Here is a 22,130-nt window from a genome sequence, read left to right on the forward strand (position 1 = left end):
CAACGGACGTTCTGGTGAGGTGGGGGAGGTGCGCTGCTTGGAAAAAGGCCACCTGTGTATTTTTCATCAGATTTTCCAGATTATTGAGATCAAAAGGTTTTGCGGAAACAGTTTAATTTTGGTAAAATTCCTCTGGAAACCTGGCGGGATCCGTCCTAGACTTGCTCGCTCTCCTGTCTGCTCACCCACCCTCTTCCGCGGCAGCCCATCTGGCAGGTGGTGGGGGTCAAAAGCCTGGAAGCCAGAGGTTCTCAGGGTCTGTGGCACGAGGAGAGCCATGGGGACAGACTGCCTTGGGCTCAGGGTCTCAGACGGCTGCACAGCCAAAGCTCGATTCTCTTTCATGGTCACCCTTTGAAGCTTTCGATATCTCATTCACCACTGACCTTTTTCTGCTGGAAGTTCTGAGCCTGCCCACCTTTGGGGGTAACCTTATCTAACGTGATAATATAGGTGAAGCCGCTGTCCTGCTCTCTCTCCCATGCTGGCCCTTTCTCACTTGTTTCTCTGGTTTGCTTCTCCCACCCTACGTGGGAGCAGCGGCCCCAGCATGGCATTGCTCACAGCTGCCCTGAGCAGCTTGACAGTTGGCAAAGAAATGTTTGTGCGCTGTTGTATTCCAAGCCAGATGCACCCAGCCATGCTGGCCCTAGGATCCCCTGGCGCTCAGATTCTCCAGCTATAAGCCCTTGTGGAGTTCTGTCACAGGGCACGCGTGGCCATGGGGTGCCTTCCAGAGTTCCAAAAGGGCCTTGATGTTGGGGGTAGGGCAGCTCTCCTAACAGAGCACCGCTTTGTCTGGGAGAGATGTGTGGGAACAGGAGTGAGGTGAGCAAGACATGAGCCTCATTTTTCCACTCCACTCGGCACTCATTAGGCCTCAGGTGGAGTTGTGTGTCCAGTTCTGGGCACTGCATTTCAGGAAGGAGGTGGAGAAAATGGAGGTGGTCCAGAGAAGAGCAACTACGATGATTAAAGGTTTAGAAAATATGACCTGTGAGAGAAGATTAAAAGAATTGTTTGTTTAGTTTTGGAAAAGAGACGTCTGGAAAGGGGACATGATCGCAGCTCCTGGGTACCTAAAAGGGCGTTACAAGGAGGAGGGAGAAAATTATTCTTTTTAGCCAGTAAGGACAGGACAAGAAGCAGTGGGCTTAAACTGCGGCAAAGGAAGTTTAGGTTGGACTTTAGGAAAATTTTCCTACCTGTCAGGGTGGTTAAGCACTAGAATAAATTGCCTTGGGGGGTTGTTGAATTTCCACCACTAGAGACAGTTAAGAGCAGATTAGACAGACACCCATCAGGGATGGTGTAGATGGTGCTCGGTCTAGCTGTGAGGGCAGGAGACTGGACTCGATGACCTCTTGAGGTCCCTGCCAGTTCTAGTGTTCTGTGATTCTATGAACTGCTCCCCACGCGCAGCCCCACGCAAACCCAGATTCTGGCACCTCCTTGCAGTAATGGAGTCATGTAGGTACAGCCCCCTCACCAGATGATTTCCCCTGCCCTCCGGACCCTCTTGGAGCGCGCCGAGGATAGAACACCAGCCGGCCGGGATGCAGCGTGGACCTGCTAGTGAAGGGAGGAGATGCCATGCGAGGGCTGCTGTGCCGGAGTTCTGGAATCTTCGTCTGGAATCCTCAGCTGGCTCCTGTTCCGAGGAAGGGAGTGTTAGCTCCATGACCTCATAGACGCATGAGTGTGCGCGCGCCGTGTAGTACGATTGCCCTGACCCCATGTGGCCCTCAGAGCCAGGCAGCACTTTGCACAGGTAGGGGTGACGTGGCTGAAACCCCGGCCTGCGCTAAATTGTGGTGTGTCTCTAAGTGCTGCTCAAACAGCTGCTGTGCTCCCTGCAAAGGGAGGGGCCACCTGGGTCCCATGCTGGCCCTTTGGTGCAGTGGAGTTGCTGTTCACCAGTGTCTAGCAACTACACCCGACTCGAGGGCGGATGGGAAGCTGCTGGGGAAATTTTAGGGGCGTCAGATTTTCCCAACTGCTTCACACCCCGACTCCTGCCTCCAAGGCTGGTTTCTTTTCTGCCGCGTTCCAGATCTCTTGCGGAGCACCTCTGGCAGCTCAGCCCCAGCAGGATGAGGCCATCAGCTGAACGCTGTTGGTGATCTCGGAGTCCACCACCAAGAAGTGGAGAAATGAAGAGCGTGGAGGGGGCTAAATCTGCCACTTCTGCTGCTGCAGATTAGTTTGGAAACAAATCCTGCAAGGTGCTGCATGCCAGCAGCGCCTGTTGACTTCAGGAGCATCTCTGGTGGCTTAGCACCACCCCAGCAGAACACAGCACCTGGCAGAGACATGCCTTGAGGAAGGCACGCCGGACTCAGCCCAAGGAGAGTTATCTGCATAAAGCAAATGTTTTGGCAGAAACCAAACCTACCTGCTTCTAGCACTGCTGCCTATTAGCCGGCCTGGAGAGGGTTGCTAGAAACGAATGGCAACTTCAGTGGGATGGGACACTACTGGGGAGGTTCGGTGGCATTTGATGTGCCTCAGTGGGTCGCCAGTCCATGAATTCTGCTCTAGATTTCAACCTTAAACTGAATCTGCAACTGAAACCAAACAAGTTTCACCCACAGCTTGTCAGCTTTCCAAGCCCCATTACCCCCTTTTCCCATTGCTAAGGTTTCAGAAATCCTGTCCCTCTGTCATTGGAGACCCAAACCACAAGGCCCAGTAGGAAGAGGGGAGCTTGCCTACCCAGCCATCAGCTGGAAAAGCCATACAGCCAAACACCACATTACCAGTAAGTTCTTGGAATGTGTTGGGGAGAACTTTTCATTCCCCAGAGTGGAGGAAGGAAGCAGGGAAGCAGCCTGACTGACCGGGAGACATTGATGGAGGCTCTGAAGGCAGGTGGAAAGTGACCGTGGAATGACACCTTTCATGATTCTGTGGAGAGGGAGGAGGGAAAGCAGCAGAATAGAGACAAGTGAGCTTTGGAAAAGCAGACGTAAGCGAACTCCGAGAATGGAGAGGTCTCAGCCAGGTCTACACTAGCCAGATAAGTCGATTGTAGATTGGCAATTCTAGCTACAGCTGGAAGTGACTTATCTAGGATTGACTTACCTGGCCGTCCTCACTGAGGGAGGTCAATGAAGAAACCCTCCCATCGACCTCCCTACTCGTCCAGGAGATTGAGGAGTACAGGGGTCAACTGCCAACCCCAGATAGTTCGATTTTATGTATTTCTACTAGGTGTGCAAAATCGAACCCCGAAAGATCAACCCTGACCCTGCATGGAAAAGACATACGCTAAGTCTGCTCCAGCCCATGAATAACGGCACAGATGGACAAGGGGAGGAGAGAACAAAGGGCAGCTTGTGACAAGACATGAACACACAACATAAAAAAGCAGCAGTCCTGTAACACTTCAACAAAATGATTTATTAGGTGATGAGCTTTCGTGGGACTGACCCACTTCTTCAGACCTATAGAATTTCCAGTCCAGACCCAGATATATAGCAAGAGGTCCAACAAAATTGCAGTACACGTGAGTTTCACATACAGGCTAGGGTTCACTGGGTCGGCAATGCTTCTGTTGCTTTCTGAGAGTCACACCAAAGGGAAATTATAGGAACACTGACCCTCCCATCTTGCTACATCCCCCACTGTAACTCCTGATCTCAGGCTGCTTTCCAGTCTACTCTGGATGCCAGCATTTCCTCAGCCTCAGCTTCTCTTGTTAACAACACTCTAGGGCAGCTTCCAGAAGGTGGGCTCTAAAGAGGATGAAGAGAGGCTGTTCTCAGTGGTGGCGGATGCCAGAACAAGGAGCAATGATCTGAAGTTACAGAGGGAGAGGTGTAGGTTGGATATTAGGAAAAACTATTTCCCCAGGAGGGTGGTGAAGCACTGGAATGTGTTACCGAGAGAGGTGGTGGAATCTCCATCCCAAGAGGTTTGGGAGTGCAGGTTTGACGAAGCCCTGGCTGGCATGATTTAGTTGGGGTTGATCCTGCTTTAGGTAGGGGGTTGGACTCAATGACCTCCTGAGGTCCCTTCCTGCCCTTGGATTCTGTGGTCTCTTGATGCAGAATGGGTGCCCCTGTGAATCTGTCCCCCAGAGGTTGGCTCCTGGAAGCTCTTGGCCCTGCATTTCCCACTGCAGGGGAAAGTCGGGAACCCACATCTCCTTGGCTCTCAGCTGATGGGGGGGGCTCAGTGTACAAAGGGAATTTTGCCCATTTTGCCTTGTCACCTGCCATCTTTCTCACTGGTCGATTCCCCTCTCGGACCCCCCTCCCCCAAAGGCTGCAATGGGAGCTCTGCCTCCAGGGTTAGCGTGGCAGCAGTTGCTCTTCAAAGCCAATTTCTTTCTCATCTCCCCTCCCATCCCCACCCGCTGTACAGCCTCCCGCCAGACCCAAGCTCCTGTCAGCCCTCTCTCCAGCCAGGGACTGCAGGGCGGGGTAACTGCTGCATAGCCTTTGTACAAAGTGCTAATTCTCCTTGGCATCCTCCAGCACCCACCACCGCACACCAAACACGGACGGCCATTTGAGATGCTTGAGTTGTTTTATTCCCCCATGTTCCTCCTTGGTTCCAGTTTGCCCTGTAGCGTTGCTGGAGACAGCAACTCTCTTGGGGGCTCATTACAGCCTGGGCCATCCACTCTCCACACCTGGGTGTATCGTGTACCAGAACCTCACCCCATTCTTGGCGCCTGAGGAGTCTCCTTCCTCAGCCTTGTCAGTCTCCACCAGGAAAAACAGGGTGAGGACTCTCCTCCTCTTCTGGATGTGTCCATCTCCAGCTCCCAGGCGCGCTGGTGAGGGGAGCGGCAGGGGTGGCTTGGGAACCTCTCCCCTCGTGCTGTCCAGCTCCGGTCTACCAGAGATGCTCACCTTGCTTCCGTGAGGGACGGTGACCAGAGAGAGGGTCTTTGGGCTGTGGGACAGCTTCCCAAGAGGAGGCAGCAACACCACCTTGACCTGTGAAATAAATTCAGGCAGCAAAGCTGTTGGTGCCATGGGCCAGTGCAGCTCTCCAGCCTGAGCAGGCACTCCTCGAGAGCAGACGTGGTCATGCGCGGTGCTGACGCTCCCACAGACAGAAGCCAGACTGCAGCCACTCAGGGAAGTGCCCTCCTGGCATTACTGGCCCCTTCCCAGTCCCCCCAGGGGTGGGCGTTTGCCAGCTGACTGGTGAGAAGGCCCAAGGCTTCTCAAAGGGGGTGATGGGTCTTTGGAGACTTTCCCTGGATTAATTATGTGTTTTAGGAGACCCTTCCCCAGCCCCGTGTCCAGGGCTGCATTTTCCTGTTTTCCTGACAGTGAGTGGCTGGCCTAGGGGCTTGAATTCCAGTTATTTCAAGAAGGATTAATTACAAATACACTGTCAGTTAGGAACTTATGATGGTTCTTATCTGCATTGCTGGGCACGGTACAATGAGGTGAACAATGAGGTCTCGTCTCTTAACTCACCAGCGTAATGGCCTCCTCCCCTGGAAAGAACCTCCTCCCCAGGCCAGCAGAAACCTACAGGAGGGGCCTTGGCCCAGGCTGATGGTTCTAGTTTTGACCCTGGTGACAACAGCGCCAGCCACCGGGGGCTTATCTATGTCCCACGTATCTCAGCCTCTTTACAGTCACTCTAGAGGAGCGATGGAACACGATGACCACGGTAGGGGGTGGAGCCTGGTCTGCGTGCTCGCCTCTGGCTGTTGCGCAGGGAGCCGCGTGTGGGGTGAGGGGGCGTGGCCATGTGGGGTGTAGCTGACGCCGTAGCTGGGGCAAATCCCTGACTAGCACTTACAGTGGCCTTGTTCTTTTTCAGGTAGATAACCAGTTGCCCTTTCTCCTTTTCCTTCTCTGGATCAGGGCCCTTCTTCTTCCTCTCTTGCTTTGCTCTTCTCACCTTCTTTCTCGAGTTGTAATTGCCCATTTGTGACTTTTGCAGAGTGAAGGCCCCTTCCTTCTGAGCCGGCTGCAACTACCCCCTGACCCCCACCCTGCGCTAGCTGTGTCAGAAACCAGAGAGCTTCTGTGATGTCAGCCACAGGCATGGATGTGACAGTACAATGGATGAGGCACCTCTAAGGCTGCCTGTCCCCTGGGAACCCTGGCCTGGCCTGGCCTGGCCTGCGGAAGAAAGGGTGCTGCGTGTGGCTTGGTGTGAGCTCACCAGGGCGTGGGGATCCATCCAGCCCAAGAGCCTGTCTGCCGACAGTGGCCAATGATCAAGCGATTTGTCCCCTGGCCTCTGATTGTCAGAGGCTGGAGATGGAAGGCAGGAGACAAAGCTCAATCATTGTCTTCGGTCCACCCCTTCTGGGGCACCTTGCGTTGTCCGCTGTCGGCAGACAGGCTGCTAGGCTGGATGGACCTTTGGTCTGACCCAGTGTGGCCGTTCTTATGGGTGGCTCTGAATGATGCAGAAGTGACCCTCAAATTGGCGTTTGCCATGTGCTGCTTGTTCCTGCTCTCATCCCAGGAGTGAAGTGGACATGGCCCCTTGTTTTCGAGACGGGCCACTCACGCAGGGATCACCTACGTGCAATGCCGCCGCCGTCCGTGCCTGTAACGTGGCAGGCAGCTATGGGCACCACCCGCACAGCACTTTGGGACAAGTCCCCACCTGACCCACTGACGCCCATGGAAGGATTTCAGGAAGGACGCTGGCCTAACGCCCCTGCTCATACAGAAATTGGTACAGGATCTGCAGTGACCAGCGCGGATCAGGGAGACCTTCAGCATCCTTTCCAGCCCTCTCCCGCCACACTGAGGCTGGGTCTGCACTAGGCATTGCAGTCGACTGCAGGAACGGTTCTAGCAGTGGCAGTTGCATAGCTAGAATGGATTTATCTGCAATCAGCTCACCTGACCGTCTTCACAGAGGGAGGTCAACGGGAGACGCTCCCTGTCTCGTGATACCAGGGTGTGCAGGGGTTGGCTGCCGACCCCAGAGAGAGGCACAAAATTGAACTCTACCAGGCATGTGAAATCAAACCCCGGAAGATCCACCCTGACCAGGCAGATCTTCCGCGTAGTCTAGGTGCACCCTTAGACTAGACTGAGAAGGCAGAACGCGCCCGGTGAGTGACCAGCATGAGAACTCACAGCATCCAATGTCCCTTGCAGCTCTGCCATCCCAGGAGACGCTATGTACCGGTGCTACTTACTTGACAAGACCACGTCCCATCTGCTCCGGCCGCAGGCAAAGGGTGGCCTGTCCTTCTCGCTGGGGCCCTGATCTTCGGCTGACTCGCTCCACTGAGAAAACAGTGTGGTAATGCAAAAGGCGTACAGCTGCAGATGGGGAATGCTGCTTCCATGCAAAGGCCCCACAGTCAGAGGGCTTGTAACTATCTGCCTTACCGGCCACTATTTGTTCTGTGGTTTGTTTTGCTTCTTACTTGTGTATGGCCCCTAGTGGATTTTTCTGTGGGTCAGTGACCAACCCAAAAAAGGCTCCCTCCCCACTTGAATAACCATTTCCTTGCAAATGCTTTCCCAGCTGGGGCTCAGGAGCAGAGATGCAGTGTCTGCAGATTGTTAGCGCCTCAGGTCCTGGGTCCTCTGGCTTCCTGCCCCCTTTGTGTTTCCGCATCAAACTGCTGGTGCTGCTTTGGCAAGGCAGAGCCCCCAGCTGCAGCCACCTGCAGCCGACAGTGTTACAGGGCTTGGCACGAGGCACGTTCATGAGGCCTCAAGCAAAGGGCATTTTGGAAGAGGGGGGATGTGGAGGAAATAGTGTTTATTGAGGAGAAATTGAATAAATGGGAAGCTGCTGTAGCTGGTGTTAATGTAGGATGCTGCTCCTCAGCAGCACCTGGCTCTGTAATTAGCCATCAGTGTCAGCGTCTGGGAGTGCTGGTGACAGTAGCTGCCCAGCAGCTAGACTGACTCAAAGTTCATGGTGCGTTTGCACATTCAGTAGTGCCCTGCAGAATCTCACTGTGCGGTAATTGTCCCGGGGGTTCCCAGCCTTCCGCCCATGCACCACGACTGGTGCTTCAGATGCTTTGGGTTGATGCCTGGGCTTCTCAGCCCAGAGCCACAAATGTGACATGGCTCCTTACAGCCACTGATTTCAGGGTAAGCCAGAACTCTGTTGTCGTGGCTCTGGGCCTTCATCTCTGCCCTGAAGCTGAGCGTCTTTGCTGGATCTCGGTGCCTGCATTAACTTCCCTGCCTGAGGGCTTCACTCCAACGCTTGTCCAGTTCCTGGAGCTCCTTGGACAGAAGGTGCCAGGGGGGCAGCCCTATTGTTGTGTGGGACAAACTGGTCTCCTCACGTTGCTCTGGGTTGCGTATAAAATCTGGCCTGGGCTTCTCATCGGCTGCTTCTGCCAAATCCTGGTGAGCTGCTGAGCAGGAGGGAGATAGGAATGTGAAAGCAGCCACATTAGGTCAGACCAAAGATCCATCTAGCCCAGTGTCCTGACTCCCAACAGTGCCCAAGGCCGGATGCCCCAGAGGGAGTGAACAGAACAGGTGATCGTTGAGAGATCCCTCTCCTGTCATCCCATTGCAGCCTCTGACTAACAGAGGTTAGGGGCAGCATGCCTACCTAGCCTGGCTAATAGCCGCAGATGGGCCTGACCTCCAGGGCTGGACCTGGAACATTGCGCGGAGCACGAGTGGAGGCTGCAGTCCAATCAAGAGCTTTTCTGGCCTCCCCACGATCCCTCCCTGTCCTTGCTTGCAGGTGTACGAAAGCTCCTCCAAGGTGGAGCAGTTTGTGACCCGCTTCCTGCTGCGGGAGACGAGGAACCAGCTGCAGACCCTGCAGGCCTCGCTGGAGTGCGCCTCGGACACCCTCGAAGAGCAGGCTGGGCGGGAGAGGTAATGCTGAGGCAGCTGGTGAGGCGCAGCCAGAGGTCTCAGGGCTCTCACTTAGGACTGATAAGTCCTCCCCTAGCTCAGGGAGGCCCATCACTCCCCTCTGGTGGCGTGGTGGGGAGGTGGAGAGCACAGCCCTTGGTGAGCTGTGCCTTTGGGGCCTGCCCTTTTCTGCTGGGCTCCCAACGTGCCTTTGGTTGATGGCCTCCCGAGAGAGCCCTCCTGCCGTGGGGGGGTTAATGTGACAAACCCTGGCCCCCAGTGCTGGTGTGTTAACACAGCTGAGCCGCCCCCGAGCCAGCAGGGTCGGCAGTGTGCAGGACCTGGCGTTCCTGTGTGTCACTGTGCGTCCTGCTCCTCGGTGGGCTTGGTCCTGAGCCCCGGGACCCGCTTGGCCCCTCAGTTCCCAGCAAAGAGGCCATGCCGAGAGCTGAGGAAACGCAACTCTGATAAGGGCCAGAGGGTGGAGGAGTTTGCACATAGGGGCGGCCATCACCCTGTTCTGTGCGCTCTGGATTGGACTTGTGCCTCTTTGGGTCTCACTGCGAGCTGCACGCCCCAGGGTGGCATTGGGGATGTGTCGGGCAGGCTGAGTCTACATGGTGCTGAGGAGGCAGCGGAGGGAGGTTCCAGTAGCAGAGAGCTGCTTTCCCCAGGGCCTCCTCCATGGTGCCAGTTTTCCCCACTGCCGGAGCCTTTCCCCACCCCAGCGAGCTGCTGGAGCCTTTCCGGCTGCTGGAGGGAATTCAGTGCAGGGCTCCAGCAGCGAGGAGGAAGCAGGCCGGACGTTCTGTTGCTGAACTAGCGGAGCTGGGCGAGGCGCTGCTTGGATGTGCTGAGAACCACCTCCAGCACATAACCAAAGGTTCTGGCGTGTCCATACTCTGCTCCCCTGAGCAGTGCCTCCCCAGCTCCACTGCGGTGTTCAGGGCTGGGCAGGGTCTGTGCTCTACTCATCACTAAGGAGTGGGCATCGCAGTTAGGCCCTGAGAGGTGCGCAGAGCACAGGGGAAAAGCCAGGTAACGCCTTCATGATGGGGTCAGTTCATCTAGTCCCCAGCACGGGTACTTCTCAGCCCACCCCTCAGGCCCTGCTCAGGATGCTGCCGGCTCCGCTCCAGCCCCTGGCTGTCTGCAATGGGAGTTCCTCTCAACGAACATCTAGGCAGACCTTGGGATCGCGTCTCAGATGCTCCTAGTTGTCCTTCAAGCATTCATGTGCCGCCCCAGGAGCAGGCGGGGATTGTGCTCGTCTGCAGTGTCCGAGAGCTTGGGCAGAACACATGCCAATGTGTGGGACCTGGGCCTTGTGCTTTCACTGAACAGTCAGTGTATGGAGGGTCTTAGCTGGAGTTGTGTGTCCAGTTCTGGGCCCCACATTTCAGGAAAGTTGTGGAGAAATTGGAGAGGAGCCAGAGAAGAGCAACTAAGATGATTAAAGGTCTAGAAAATATGGCCTGTGAGAGAAAGGGGAGGGAAGAACTCAGTGGTTAGAGCGTTGGCTGGGTAAACCCCAGCTTGTGAGCTCAACCAGTGAGGAGCCTTTCCAGGGTCAGGGCAGTTTAGATTGAAAAAAAAAAAAAAATCTGTCAAGGATGGTGCTCGCTTCTGGGCAGGGGACTGGACTTGATAACCTCTCGGTCCCTTCCAGTTCTGTGGTATGAGATGAGGTTTACCGGAATCAGAAGATTAAACGAATTGGGTTTGTTTAGTTTAGAAAAGAGAAGACTTAGAGGGGACATGATAGCCGTGTTCAGGTACCTAAAAGGGTGTCACGAGGAGGGAGAAAAATTATTGTTCTTGGCCTCTGAGGACAGGACAAGGAGCAATGGGCTTCAACTGCAGCAAGTGAGGTTTAGATCGGACGTTAGGAAAAACTTCCTACCTGTCAGGGTGGATAAGCACCACAATAAATTTCCGAGGGGGGTTGTGGAATCTCCATCACTGGAGATATTTAGGAGCAGGTTGGCTAAATATCCACGAGGGATGGCTTAGCGCAGGGCTCTGCAACCGAAAGAGCGAGAGGAGCCATTTTTTCAAATTCCGTTACAGAGTCCATCCCTCCAGAGCCGCAGTGCCTGTGAATGAGACCAGCCTTCGTCAATAGCGTCACACCGAGCTCTTTGTCCCCCCTGTTTTAAGAACAGCCACGTACAAAGATTTTACCTGTTAGAAAGGTGTTACCCCATCCCCAGGCTTTATCCACTCAGCCCCCAAGTCCTCCCCCTATCCCCCGGCTGAACCCCCAGAGGTCCCAAACCCGCCCCCCATCCCTAGGATTTACCTGCCTGAGACAAGGAGCTCCATGTGCTGCTGCTGCTCCTCCACAGCCACCACCTCCCCTGCTGTTCCCCCTGCCACCGCCTTCTCAGTGCGGCTCTGGCAGGGCAGGCTCGGCTGCCTCTCTCCCCAGCTCTCCTGCAGCCTTAGAGCTCCCCTCATGCAGCGCATGCAACTCCCTGCCCTCTCCCAGGGCTCCCTGCCACCACTGACTCCTCCTGCGGCTCCAGAGGCGACCACCGCTTAAACAAAAGAACAAAATCCAGCTTTAACCCCGGGCTTTGTTCAAGCGGTGGCAGCACTCACAGTGGCTCCTTAGAGAGCCGCAGGTTGCCGACCCCCACCTAGTGGTGCCTGGTCCTGCCGGGAGAGCAGGGACTGGACTTGCTGTGCCCTCGAGGTCCCTGCCAGTCCAGTGTTCTCGGGTCCTGTGCTACTCTGGGCAATAGGATTGTTTTGCTGGTTCCCCCACCCCCGTGTGGTGCCTCCGCACTGCGCTCCTGCGGGGAAGGAGCTAGGCTGGGCTGAGTTCCTCCTTTTGGCCTTTAGGAAGGACGAGAAGAAACCCAAGGCCTTCGCTGGTCTGAGGCCTGGAAGGAGAAGTGGTCGGCGTGCTCAGAAGACCATTCGCCTGTCTCCAACAGACCCCTATTCCGGGATGCTCACTACAGGTACTGGCAGGGCCAGGCAGAGGGTGGGGATACCCTGGCCACTGGGTGACCTGCCTGTCTCTGGGTTTGTTTCTGTGAACGAGCTCTGATGGGGGGAAGCTTGAGCCACAGTGGGGCAGGGCAAGGTGTGAACAATGGCAGCAAGCCAGCTTTCCCGGGGGGGTGGGACTTTGAATGCCTGAGTTCAAAGCAGCCTCGTGTCCCTCCCCTGGTTTGGCACAGGTGGATGGCCAGGGAGATGCCCGAAATGGCGCTGGGGGGGAAGTAAGCTCAGGCGATTGTTCTGTGCACGGTCCCGCCCAGCAGCAGGGCCGGTGTTACGGGCTGTCCTCACTGTGCTAAGCCGGGGCCTCTCAGTCTCCTTCCGAGTGAGGCGCAGAGTCTGGGCCTGGCTTAGCTCCAGATGTTCAGAGGATTCTCTGTGATTCTAAGCCTTGCCCCTGCCCCATACCCACCCCACCACCTACCCACCCCACTGCCTCAACACTCTGTTCCTGTCCCCACCCATCCCCAGCGCCTTCCCCCCAGCAGCCCCAGAGTGAGCGCAGCACCTGCACTCTGCTGAACCCAGCCCATGAGCGTCACCGGGACCAGGCCCGGGCTGGGAGCCGTTGCCTGAATCACAGGAAAGCCGGCAGCATCCAGACATTGCCCCATGCTTTAGACAGTAAAATGTCCCCTGCCGCTTGCTCGGTCCGAGGCTGCTGACCCTGGGCTCGCCTCTCACTATTCACCTAGGGCTGGGCATGGACGCTGACAGCCAGTGGGCAGCTCAGGTTAACAGGCTGCAGCAGCTGATTGACAAACTGGAATGCCAGGTGAGCGGGAGGGGCAGGCCCCTTTCCCACCCAGTAACACAGCTGAGTCCCAAATGTGGGCTGGGCTTCCCAGCAGCCCTCCCAGGCGTCTCCCTCCTCTTTCAGTTCCGGGTGTCTGTCTGTCTGACTGGCCTCGGTCCTGGCTGGGTCTGGGCCCCCTTGCAGCCTGGCAAACGAACCCTGCTGCTGAGCCGAGCGTCCCAGGTTTGGGCTCTCCAGACACAGCTCTGTGGACCTACAGCAGCCCTGACCCACTGGTCCCCTGATACCCTGCTTACTCCTGTCCCCTGCCTCCCGAGCAGGCGGCTGTTCTGGCAAGTCCCACGCTGGTTTGGCCCATGGGCTAATGGCCAGTGGGGTCCCCTGCTCCAGAGGAGTCCCCTGGCTGGTCATCAATGGGCCCCTGCAGCTCAGGGCCTCCGCCCACTCCGTATGCTGCTGCTCACCTGCCTTCCATCCTGCCTGCCTCTTCCACCAGGCCAGCTGGCACAGCATTGCTGTCCTGGACAGACCACCCTGGCCCACACCCTGGCTGTATAGATCCAAGCCCAGCCTGGCTCCATCTTTGTTTTCCCTGTAATCCAGTTCTTGACTCGGTTACTGTTTTGCTTTTCTACAAATGCAGAGCCCAAGGCTAGAGCCTCTGAAAGGAGAAGCTGTTTGCAAAGGGAGAAATGCTGTAAGCTCCAGTCCTGCTGCTTTCCACTGGTGGCTAGCAAAGAGAGACAGGTGTCCCACCATGTCCCAGCCCTGCGGGTGCAGATGGGTATAAACATCCTGTCCCTGTGCTGGCAACGGGATCTGCAGTCCGGGCCTGGCGCAGACCCTGGGCTGACCACCCCAGGAGAGCCCCTGGCTTTGTTCTGAAGCCCAGTTTCTTAGCCCACAAGCTCACGCCCCAGGCCGGCAGGGAGGGCAAGAAGCGTGCTGGGCAGATGAGGGTGTAAGTTCCATCAGCTAAAGGGCTCTTCTAAGGAGAGCATGTGTCCAGCCAGGGGTCTGTGTGTGAGTCCAAAGGAAGCCCGCAGGCTCAAAGGGAACATTATATTCCCCATGTAAGTCCCATGAGACCTGGGGCCAGATCCAGGAAGGAGCCAACCAGTTTAAACCCAGATGGAAGGGCCCCTGCGGGGGACAGTCCACTCTGATCCCCCTGGGTGCAGCAGCCACATCCACCCTTGCACCTGGGAGCTGGCACTGGGGGCCAGGGGAGCCCACCAAGTGGTGCGTGCTGACCAGAGGGGTTGTGAGCAGGTGGCTGCAGAGTGCACTAATTCGGCACGCCCCTAGACTGGGAGAGGCGGTACTTGTCTTGCTCCCTGTAGGGCCCATGGGGCACCTCCTCATTTGTTGCTGCAGTTCTGCAGCTGCAGCCTTGGCAGCAGTCCACGGCAGAGAAGACAGCGCCTCTCGCACATGCCCAGCACCCATCCCGTGTGCATTTCATCGCTCGAGAGGCTCTGGCCTAATGAGTCACTGGGCAGAGAGGAACCAAGGGGATGGCAAGTCTAGCGCAGAGGGCATCCCCAGCCAGCCCCTGGCAGTCCCCATAAGTCAGCAGTTGTGCCCCAGCAAGGCACGGCAGGCTTGGCTCAGGGTCCTAACCCCCGGCTGCATCCTCTCTCCCTGCAGCACATCCTGGTGGCTCAGAGACAGCTGTCGGTGACGCAGAGCTGCTTAGAGAGATTCCACCAGGCGCTCCAGTCCTACACTGAGGTCACAGCCGGGCAAACCCACTGCCTCCAGTAAGTGCCCCGCACAGCTGTGGAGTCAGACAGTTGGTCGGGGAAATACGATGTCCATAAAACTGCTGGCCACAGTGCTCCACGCTTCCCATCCAAAGCGTTCAGGAGTCTCACAGCATGAATCGGGGGTTCCCAACCCTTTCACTAGTGTGAACCCCAGTCAGCCCCAGAATCATTCACAGACCCCAGCAAAGGCCGTTCTGGCCGCGGCGTACGCTTCATGCAGAGAAAAAGGAAACCACCGCGTAGATTTTTGGACAGCCGCAAGTAACACGGTGGGAAGATATTTGATTGAAAAATCATAATTGATTGTAACTTTGCTATTTATTTAAAACTTATTTTCTAGGATAATTTTTTATTTTCCCTTTTTTCCCCCCACGGGCCCCCTGCAGTGCCCTCACAGACCCCCCGGGGTTTGCAGACCCCAGGCTGGGAACCGCTGCTGCACATGAGTTTGGCTAGCACCTGTATAGCACTGCAGAGACACCGTGCAGACATTGACCTACCCATCCTTGCACCACAGCTGCAGAGGACAGAAATGCTACAATCAGTGTCCTCGAGGGATGTATCACTGCTGTGCTGGGAAGTGTTATCAGTTCTCTTATAGACTGGAAAAAGAGCAGCTGAGGGACCAGCTTGAACAGGAGACCCCCTGTGCTCCTCATTCTCCCGAGGAGTAAGGGAGGTCGATAGGAGAGTTTCTCCCATTGGCCTCCCTCAGTGAGGATGGCCAGGTCAGTCAGTCCTCGATAAGTCAGTTCCAGCAACACAATTGCCGTAGCTGGAATTGCGCATCTAGGATTGACTGTCAGGTCTAGTGTAGACCTGGCCTGAGCCACTTGGCCAAAATTGTACCCCACAAGTCAGTGGCAGAGCTGAAGAAGACCCAAGTGGCTTGACACTTGAGGCAGGTTCACACTAGACCTGAAAGTTGATTGTAGATACACAATTCCAGCTCCGGCAGTTGTATAGCTGGAATTGACTTTCTGGCTTTGACTTGACTTATCTGGCCAGCCTCACTGAGGGCAATTGAGAGGAGAAACTCTCCCATCAACCTCCCTTAGGAGTAAGGGAGATTGAGGGGTACAGTTGACCTTGATAGTTTAATCTCACACGTCCCCACTAGGCTCACGAAACAAATCCTGGAAGATGGACCCTGAGGCCGCTCCCCCCAGCCCCGGCCCCACGCTCTCCTCCCAGTATTGTGATGCTCTCTGCTGCTGCAAAGAGCAATGGAGTAAATTCTTTTTTTGCCAAGCAGGAGGGGAGGTGCTCCTGTGAGGAAGTCAGGCCGGTTTCCCAGAGGTGTGCAGGCTCCTCATGAGCAAAGCAGCACAAGTGGGATCAAGAAAAACCTCCAAGGAAGGGCAGCTTTGCATTGCCATTGAAGCCAATAGAAGTCGGGCTGTTACATACCTTTGCAGACCTGGGCCTCAGCTCCAAACTGCTTAAGCACCTTGGAAAATCCCACGTAGGCACCTCAGTACCTGCAATCTGTTGCCTCGGGGCCCGAGCTGCCTGTCTGCGTCGGTGTGAAGGAGGGAGGCCTGCAGAAACGGGTCTGGGGTCAGAGTGGAGCACAAGCAAAAGATGAGTCAACAGTGTGATGCTGTTGCAAAAAAAGCAAACGTGATTCTGGGACGCACTGACAGGTGTGGTGTGAGTGAGACATGAGAAGTCATTCTTCCGCTCTCCTCAGCGCTCATTAGGCCTCCAGCGTCTAGTTCTGGGCACCACATTTCAAGAAAGATGAGTAGAAACAAGAACGATTAAAGGTCTAGAGAACGTGAGCTCTGAGGGAAGACTGAGAGAACTGGGCTTGTTTAGTTTAGAATAGAGGAGACATGATGGCGGTTTACAAGTACCTCAAAGAGTTACAAGGGGGAGGGAAAAAAATTGTTGTCCTTGTCCTCCGAGGATGGAACAAGGAGCAATGGGCTTAAACTGCAGCAAGGGAGGTTTAGGTCGGACATTAGGAAAAACTTCCTACCTGTCCGGGTGGTTACGTGCTGGGGTAAATTGCCTGGGGAGGTTGCGGAATCTCCATCACTGCAGATGTTGAAGAGCAGGTTGGAGCGACACCTCTCAGGGATGGTTTAGAGACTCTGGATGGAGACTCCATCCTGCTCCGTCCCCTCTCACCCTGACAGGAGAATGTCAAGTAAGTTATTTCAGAGAAACCCTGCAGTCAGCACAGCTCAGAGCTAATTGCTCTGCTGTGGATTGTGCTGCTCGGTTTGTTCTTTCAGCTGCAGTAATTGTTTCCTTTGCCACCAGGGACTGGGCCTGTGTTCCTCAGTGAATCAAAAGCAATGACATGACAGTGGAATGGGAGAGTCTGCTCCCAGGTGTTGCACAGTCTGTGCGTGCTCTTACCCCCTCTCTGCCCCCGTGCAATGTCAGGCACTTCCCGCTCTGACTTCCAGGCCCCTTCCAGTGGAAGCTGGTGTAGTTCAGAGGGGTGGGCATCACAGGAGGAGCAACTGGTGGAGCTCTGGACTCTGCCCCTCTCTTACAGTGTGACTTGGGAGACCTCCTCCAGCTTCCTTCCTCTGTAAAGTGGGACCAGTCACACTGTGAGGGTGAGTGAGTGAGTGTGTCTGCACAGTGTGGGATCTCGCAAAGTGCTGTACAGCTGCTAAGTGTTCTGAGCGCTCCTGTTCCAGTCCCATGCCCCAGGTCAGTTCCAGACTCGAAACGTTTTTGAAGAAGAAAAGTTTGGAAGGAGTTAAAATGTCCATTTTCGTCCACCAAACTTCGAGCTAATTACCGTAAAAAACAACAATATTTTAAAATGAAATGTTGCCAGGACCCCCCAAAACATTTTTTTCTGGTTTTCACTTTGTGATGATTTTCAGGCTTTTGACCTTTTATCACAATACGCTGAAAATGTCTGTAGGGTGGGAACTCAGGTCCTGCCCTGCTCTAGCTGCCCTGGTGGAAGGCCTGGAAGGTGCTGCCTGGTTGCCCAGCTGTGCACGTCAGCCCTTCTCTGGCAAAGAAGAGCCGATAGCATTGGTGGCCGGGTTTGCAAGCGCAGAGTGCCAGCGTTCAGTGGAGGACGTGATGCTCTCCGTGCAGGCTGTTTGCCTTTCCTGAGGCTGCAGCACTGGGAGGTTTTGCATGCGTCTGATGCTCTTGAAGGTGCCTGCAAGACTTATTTTTCTGTACGAGATAAAAAAAAACCCATTAATGAGTCACTGCAGATAAAGCACAAGAGCCATTTCTCCCAGGAGCTGCCGTAGTGAGAACATTCCTTATTGTCCCTGCAGCGTATCTTCCTGCAAGCTGACGAGCCAGGCCTGCTTCATCCTCTATGAGTTCTGGCAGGACATGGCTTCGTGGAGAAGGTTTGGGGCTAATTGCGTTCCTGGCAGTAGGGGCCTGGGGCAGGCAGGTTTCTGGTCAGGGCGCTCCCCCTTTCTTGCCTCTGCCTGCCCCTGCCCCCCTAGTTCCACCCGTCTAGTGAGCTACCAGTCCCTGTGCAGGGCAGCAGGACCGCTGCCTTCCCACTCACAGCAACCCTAGCCCTTGCCCCACCTCCTGCCCCATCCCTCCTCTCAGGCCCTGACCCTCTTCACAGCCCCATCCCCACTCACTGCTCCCCCCACCCCGTTGCGAGCTCTCCTCTGCTCACCCCCTCACTCGCTCGTGCTCACCAGGTCAGGGTGCAGCAGATAGGGAGTGCTCTGCCTGGAGGTGCGAGCTTGGGGTTAGGGCCGAAGGGTGCGGGGGAGGGCTGCAGGTGGGGTCGGGAGTGAGGGGGCTGGGGTGCAGGAGGGAGCTCTGGGTGGAGCCGAGGGGATTGGAGAATGGGGGGCTCTGGGCTGAGGCAGGGGGTTGGAGTGGGGGAGGGGGTGCAGGTTCCTGGGGGGGCCAGGAATGAGGGGTACGGGCTGGGGGGGCTCAGGGATGGGTCATGGGAGGAGGCCTGGTGTACGGGCAGTGGGTACCTCGGAGCCCTTCCCAGAAGCGGTGGCATGGCCCTCAGCTCCTAGGCACTGGCATGGCTGGGTGGCACTGTCACCGCATGCTGCTGCCACCCACAGGTGCCGCCCCGGCAGCTGCCAGTGGTTGCGGTTGCCAGGCGATAGGCACTGCAGAGCCAGTGCGCAATGTGGGGCTGCGAGCAGAGCCTCCCTGGCTGCCCCTTGGCCCAGGGGTTGGACAGCTGCATCCCCACCAGCTGCACAGCTGATGGCCCAGTCAGTGGTGCTGAGCAGCGCTGCCAGGGCCCCTTCTCGACATGGTTTTCCGGTCCCAGACCGCACCCTTGCCCACCCGGGCAGCGCCGGGGCCCTTGTGTTCCGGGGTGGGCGGCTGTGCTAGCAGCGCCCGAGGCAAAGCATTCTGCTCTGGGGCGTGCAAGGACTGCCCGTCCTCTTCCGGATGGGTGTGGGGTGGCAGCTGTCCACACACACTTGCGGTCTCTTGCACGTCCACACAACAGCTCTGCCCCGCCCCGTGTAGCAAGGTGTAGGCTGGCTCGGCCACGGCCACACTGGGTTTGACACTAGCCACGTTGTCTTGCAGCCACCTGCAGTCTGACTGCACCAAGATGTTTCAGGGCACCATCAGCAGCTTGCTGGACTCTCCCGAGCTCGTGACTACCATGCTCGTCCCAGGTGGGTGCTCGTCAGCCCAACAGACTGAGATGAGCAGCTGAGAGGAACTGCAGACTGTGGACTCCATCCTGCTGCTTTACTCAGGAATAACCCCCCTCACATCAGTCTGTACCACATGCCCCTACCTGTGTAGGGCTGTAGGGAGGGATAGCTCAGTGGGTTGAGCATTGGCCTGCTCAACCTAGGCTGTGAGCTCAATCCTTGGGGAGGCAAATAGAGTTATATTTATTTTTAAATCTGTCAGGGATGGTGATAAGTCCTGCCAAGAGGGCAGGGGACTGGACTCGATGACCTCCCCAGCTCCCTTCCAGCTCTATGAGATTTGTCTCTCCATATTTAAAAAAAAGCGGGGGAGTCCATTCATGCACCACTGCACTGCAGCCTGCTCTGGGGTGGAACGCAGTAGTTATTTAACAGCACACCACAACACTACCCAACGGTTTCAGACAGGAAGTTTGGGTGTACACTTCGCTGCAGAGGGAGTTTAGGGAGACGATGTAACTCTTCAAATTTGAATTTGGCCAGACCATTGAGACTAACACCCCAGCTTGGGCAACGTTTATTCTGTGAGGACTAAAGGAAGCAGGCGAGAGAGAAAGCTAAGCAGCTTGGTGGATTAGTTAAGGCTTGTGAAGAGCCGTGAATGTGCCATGCCGATGAATATGATGCATTCCTGGCTGTGAGCTCACTACATGCGGCGCTTGTGTGCGCCTTTGCCTTTGCGTTTTGAGTCAGCTTGCCAATGGCCATTCAGCCGCTTCTGGATCATGGATCTCTCCGCAGGCATAAAACCCTTCTGCCAGCCTCTTGGCTCCTGTCTTAAATCGCTGCATCGTTTTGTTGTAAGCCTGGGCTCCCCCTGCCCAGCCGTCCGCTCCGAGGTGTGGCCCTGGTGGGAAGCTCAGTCACATTTGTGCGCACACATGGGGACCATGTCTCCCTGCCCCCAGGTCTGTGTGCAGAGCTCAGACCTGAGCCTCTTTCATTGCAAGGTGCCATAATGTGGATAAGCTGGGAGCTCATCCTGCTGTGCAGCCCCCAGTCCCAGACGTGCTCCCTGGGGGACGACTGGGGTTCTGAGTGCGGCTGCATTGCGCCCTGTGCTCTGCTGACCTATGGGGAAGGGGCAGCGACTGGCCCTGTGTTACTGACTTGGCCAGCAGGGCAGTTGCCAGAACTGGCCCAGGGGAGCAGATGGCAGGAGGAGCCCTCTCCCAGTGGACCCCGGCCTGGCTCTGCAGGGGCGATGCCCTTTGCACAGCGACTGTTCTTGGCCGAGACGGGCTGGGCTTGGTGCTGGACTACTCCAGCTCAAGCTGTGAAGTCCATTTCGTCCCAGGATTTCTGCCCTGGGGAGCACAGCCCAGGTGTGCACATCCTGCCGGGCGTGAGCCCCACAGGGCGGAACTCACTGGGACGCCTGGGCCATTTCAGCACTGTGAAACCTCGAAGCCAGGCTGTGGCCTCGCTGCTTATCCAGGGTATAAGATTCTTGTGGCTGAGTGCCTCCGGGCAGCTCATCCTGGAGGTGAGTGAACAGAGGGGCTCCCACCTGCCCCACTACTGCCTTACCCTGCACTGAGCACTGAAACACGGCATGAACCAATCCCTGCATGCCTGGGGTATTATACCCATTCTGCAGAAGCGGAAGTGAGGCATACGGGGTCAGGTGCTTGCCCAGGGCGGGGGGGGAGTCTCGGGGGTAGAACCCATCCTTGCCTGTCTTTCCCATGTGCACTAAACAATAAACAAGGTCCTCTTAACTCTTTGTGGCTCATGCTCTTTCCCTGTCTGTTTTCCCAGCCTCCTGGTGGATTATGAATAACAACTGACTCTCTACTGCCCTCTCCAGAAAGGGGCCAGCGTGTGGCCAGAGGAGGAACCCTAACGCCCAGACGCCTGGCTCTCCTCCCCGGCCCGCGCCCGAGCTTGTCTGCAGTCTCTCCTCCTATTGCATGCAAATCCGTCTGCCCCCACCCCGCCCGTGGGCATTGCCTGGCAGCACCAAGCTGTTCTTCCTATCACCTCTGCTGGCTGGGAGCGTTTAATCCCTCTTCCCATACCTGTGCCACGTTGCTACCAGGCAATCAGCCTTTCCAGCCACGAGGCACTGCCCCAGAGCGCACTATCATTGCAGAGTGATGGGGTGGCGTGACCATGCCCCTTGGAGTCAGTAAAGAAGCAGCAACTATGAGCCTGCTGTCGGGCTGGCCTGAAGTCCCATGTTGTGTGAGGGATGACACGCACAGGGGCTGCCCTGTGGGGCTGGAGGTGCTGCAAGGACAGCAGTGCTGCGCCTGGGCTGCATATGGGGAACGGAAGGGCCATGTGGTGGTCTCCAGCACTTCCCTGGTGGTGAATTCCACCTGATACCCAGCGGTACCTGACATCAGCCGGGCTGTAGCGCACCCCCTCAGAACACCCCGCCCCGCCCCGCCCCGCCCCGCCCCGCCCCTGCTGGCAGATGACAAGGCACCAATGGCTTTTGCAAACAGCAGCATGGGGAGTGTAAACCCCCCTCCACATCCAGTACCTTTCCCTGCCCATGAAAGCATGGCAGCCCTGCACACCTCCCCACTCTCTGTGCTGGAGCGATGCCCAACTTCCACTGGGCATGAGCGCGTACTCCTGCGGCCAGGGTGCCTTGGTGCCCCACCAAATCCTTTGCATTCCAGAATCAAAATGAAAAGTCCTTCCAGAGCCCTGCATGGCGCCTCTGAGCCTGACTCTGGGCTCTGTGTCTTTGCTGTTGTGCAGTGCGACTCCAGGGTTTAAAGCAAAAAGGACGAGCACCAGCCGCCCCAAGCCAGAATAACAGTCGTCTTAATCATTACACGTGGCTGCTTAGTGTTAATTCTTTTTCTGTGTCTGCAAGACTGTCCCTGTATTAAATGGTCAGACTCGCACTGTAGCTACGTATGCCAATTATCTTGTCTCTTAATAAAGCGTTCCACACTGGTGCTGGTGCATTTCCCGTGCGTGGTTCTGTTTTAGGCTGGCTGTTGGGATTACACAAACCAGCAGTCCTGTAGCACCTTAAAGACTAACAAAATACTTTATTGGGCGATGAGCTTTCGTGGGGCAGAGCCACTTCTTCAGATCTGGAGATGGATAGTGCTGTGCTGCAAATAGTCCGTATTCCCAGTACTTGTTTAGTTTGGAAAAAGGAAGATTAAGTGGGGACATGATA

The 22,130-nt window shown here is 56.1% G+C and overlaps 1 protein-coding gene across 2 annotated transcripts in view; it reads left to right on the forward strand.

Annotated features, from left to right (window-relative positions):
• The window catches only part of NECAB3 (N-terminal EF-hand calcium binding protein 3), a 48,780-nt gene extending 26,885 nt beyond the window's left edge, over positions 1-21,895 (forward strand). For both annotated transcript variants that reach the window (XM_075011654.1, XM_075011655.1), the window contains exons 6-13: positions 8,668-8,804; positions 11,631-11,752; positions 12,491-12,570; positions 13,196-13,249; positions 14,203-14,315; positions 17,588-17,665; positions 18,849-18,940; positions 20,744-21,895. In XM_075011654.1, the coding sequence (XP_074867755.1) occupies positions 8,668-8,804; positions 11,631-11,752; positions 12,491-12,570; positions 13,196-13,249; positions 14,203-14,315; positions 17,588-17,665; positions 18,849-18,940; positions 20,744-20,772 (705 nt within the window). In that variant the 3' untranslated portion in view covers positions 20,773-21,895. The remainder of the gene's footprint in view (positions 1-8,667; positions 8,805-11,630; positions 11,753-12,490; positions 12,571-13,195; positions 13,250-14,202; positions 14,316-17,587; positions 17,666-18,848; positions 18,941-20,743) is intronic.
• The last annotated feature ends 235 nt before the right edge of the window (positions 21,896-22,130 follow it).

This window comes from Carettochelys insculpta, chromosome 17 (assembly GCF_033958435.1).
Source record: "Carettochelys insculpta isolate YL-2023 chromosome 17, ASM3395843v1, whole genome shotgun sequence".
Lineage (NCBI taxonomy): Eukaryota > Metazoa > Chordata > Testudines > Carettochelyidae > Carettochelys > Carettochelys insculpta.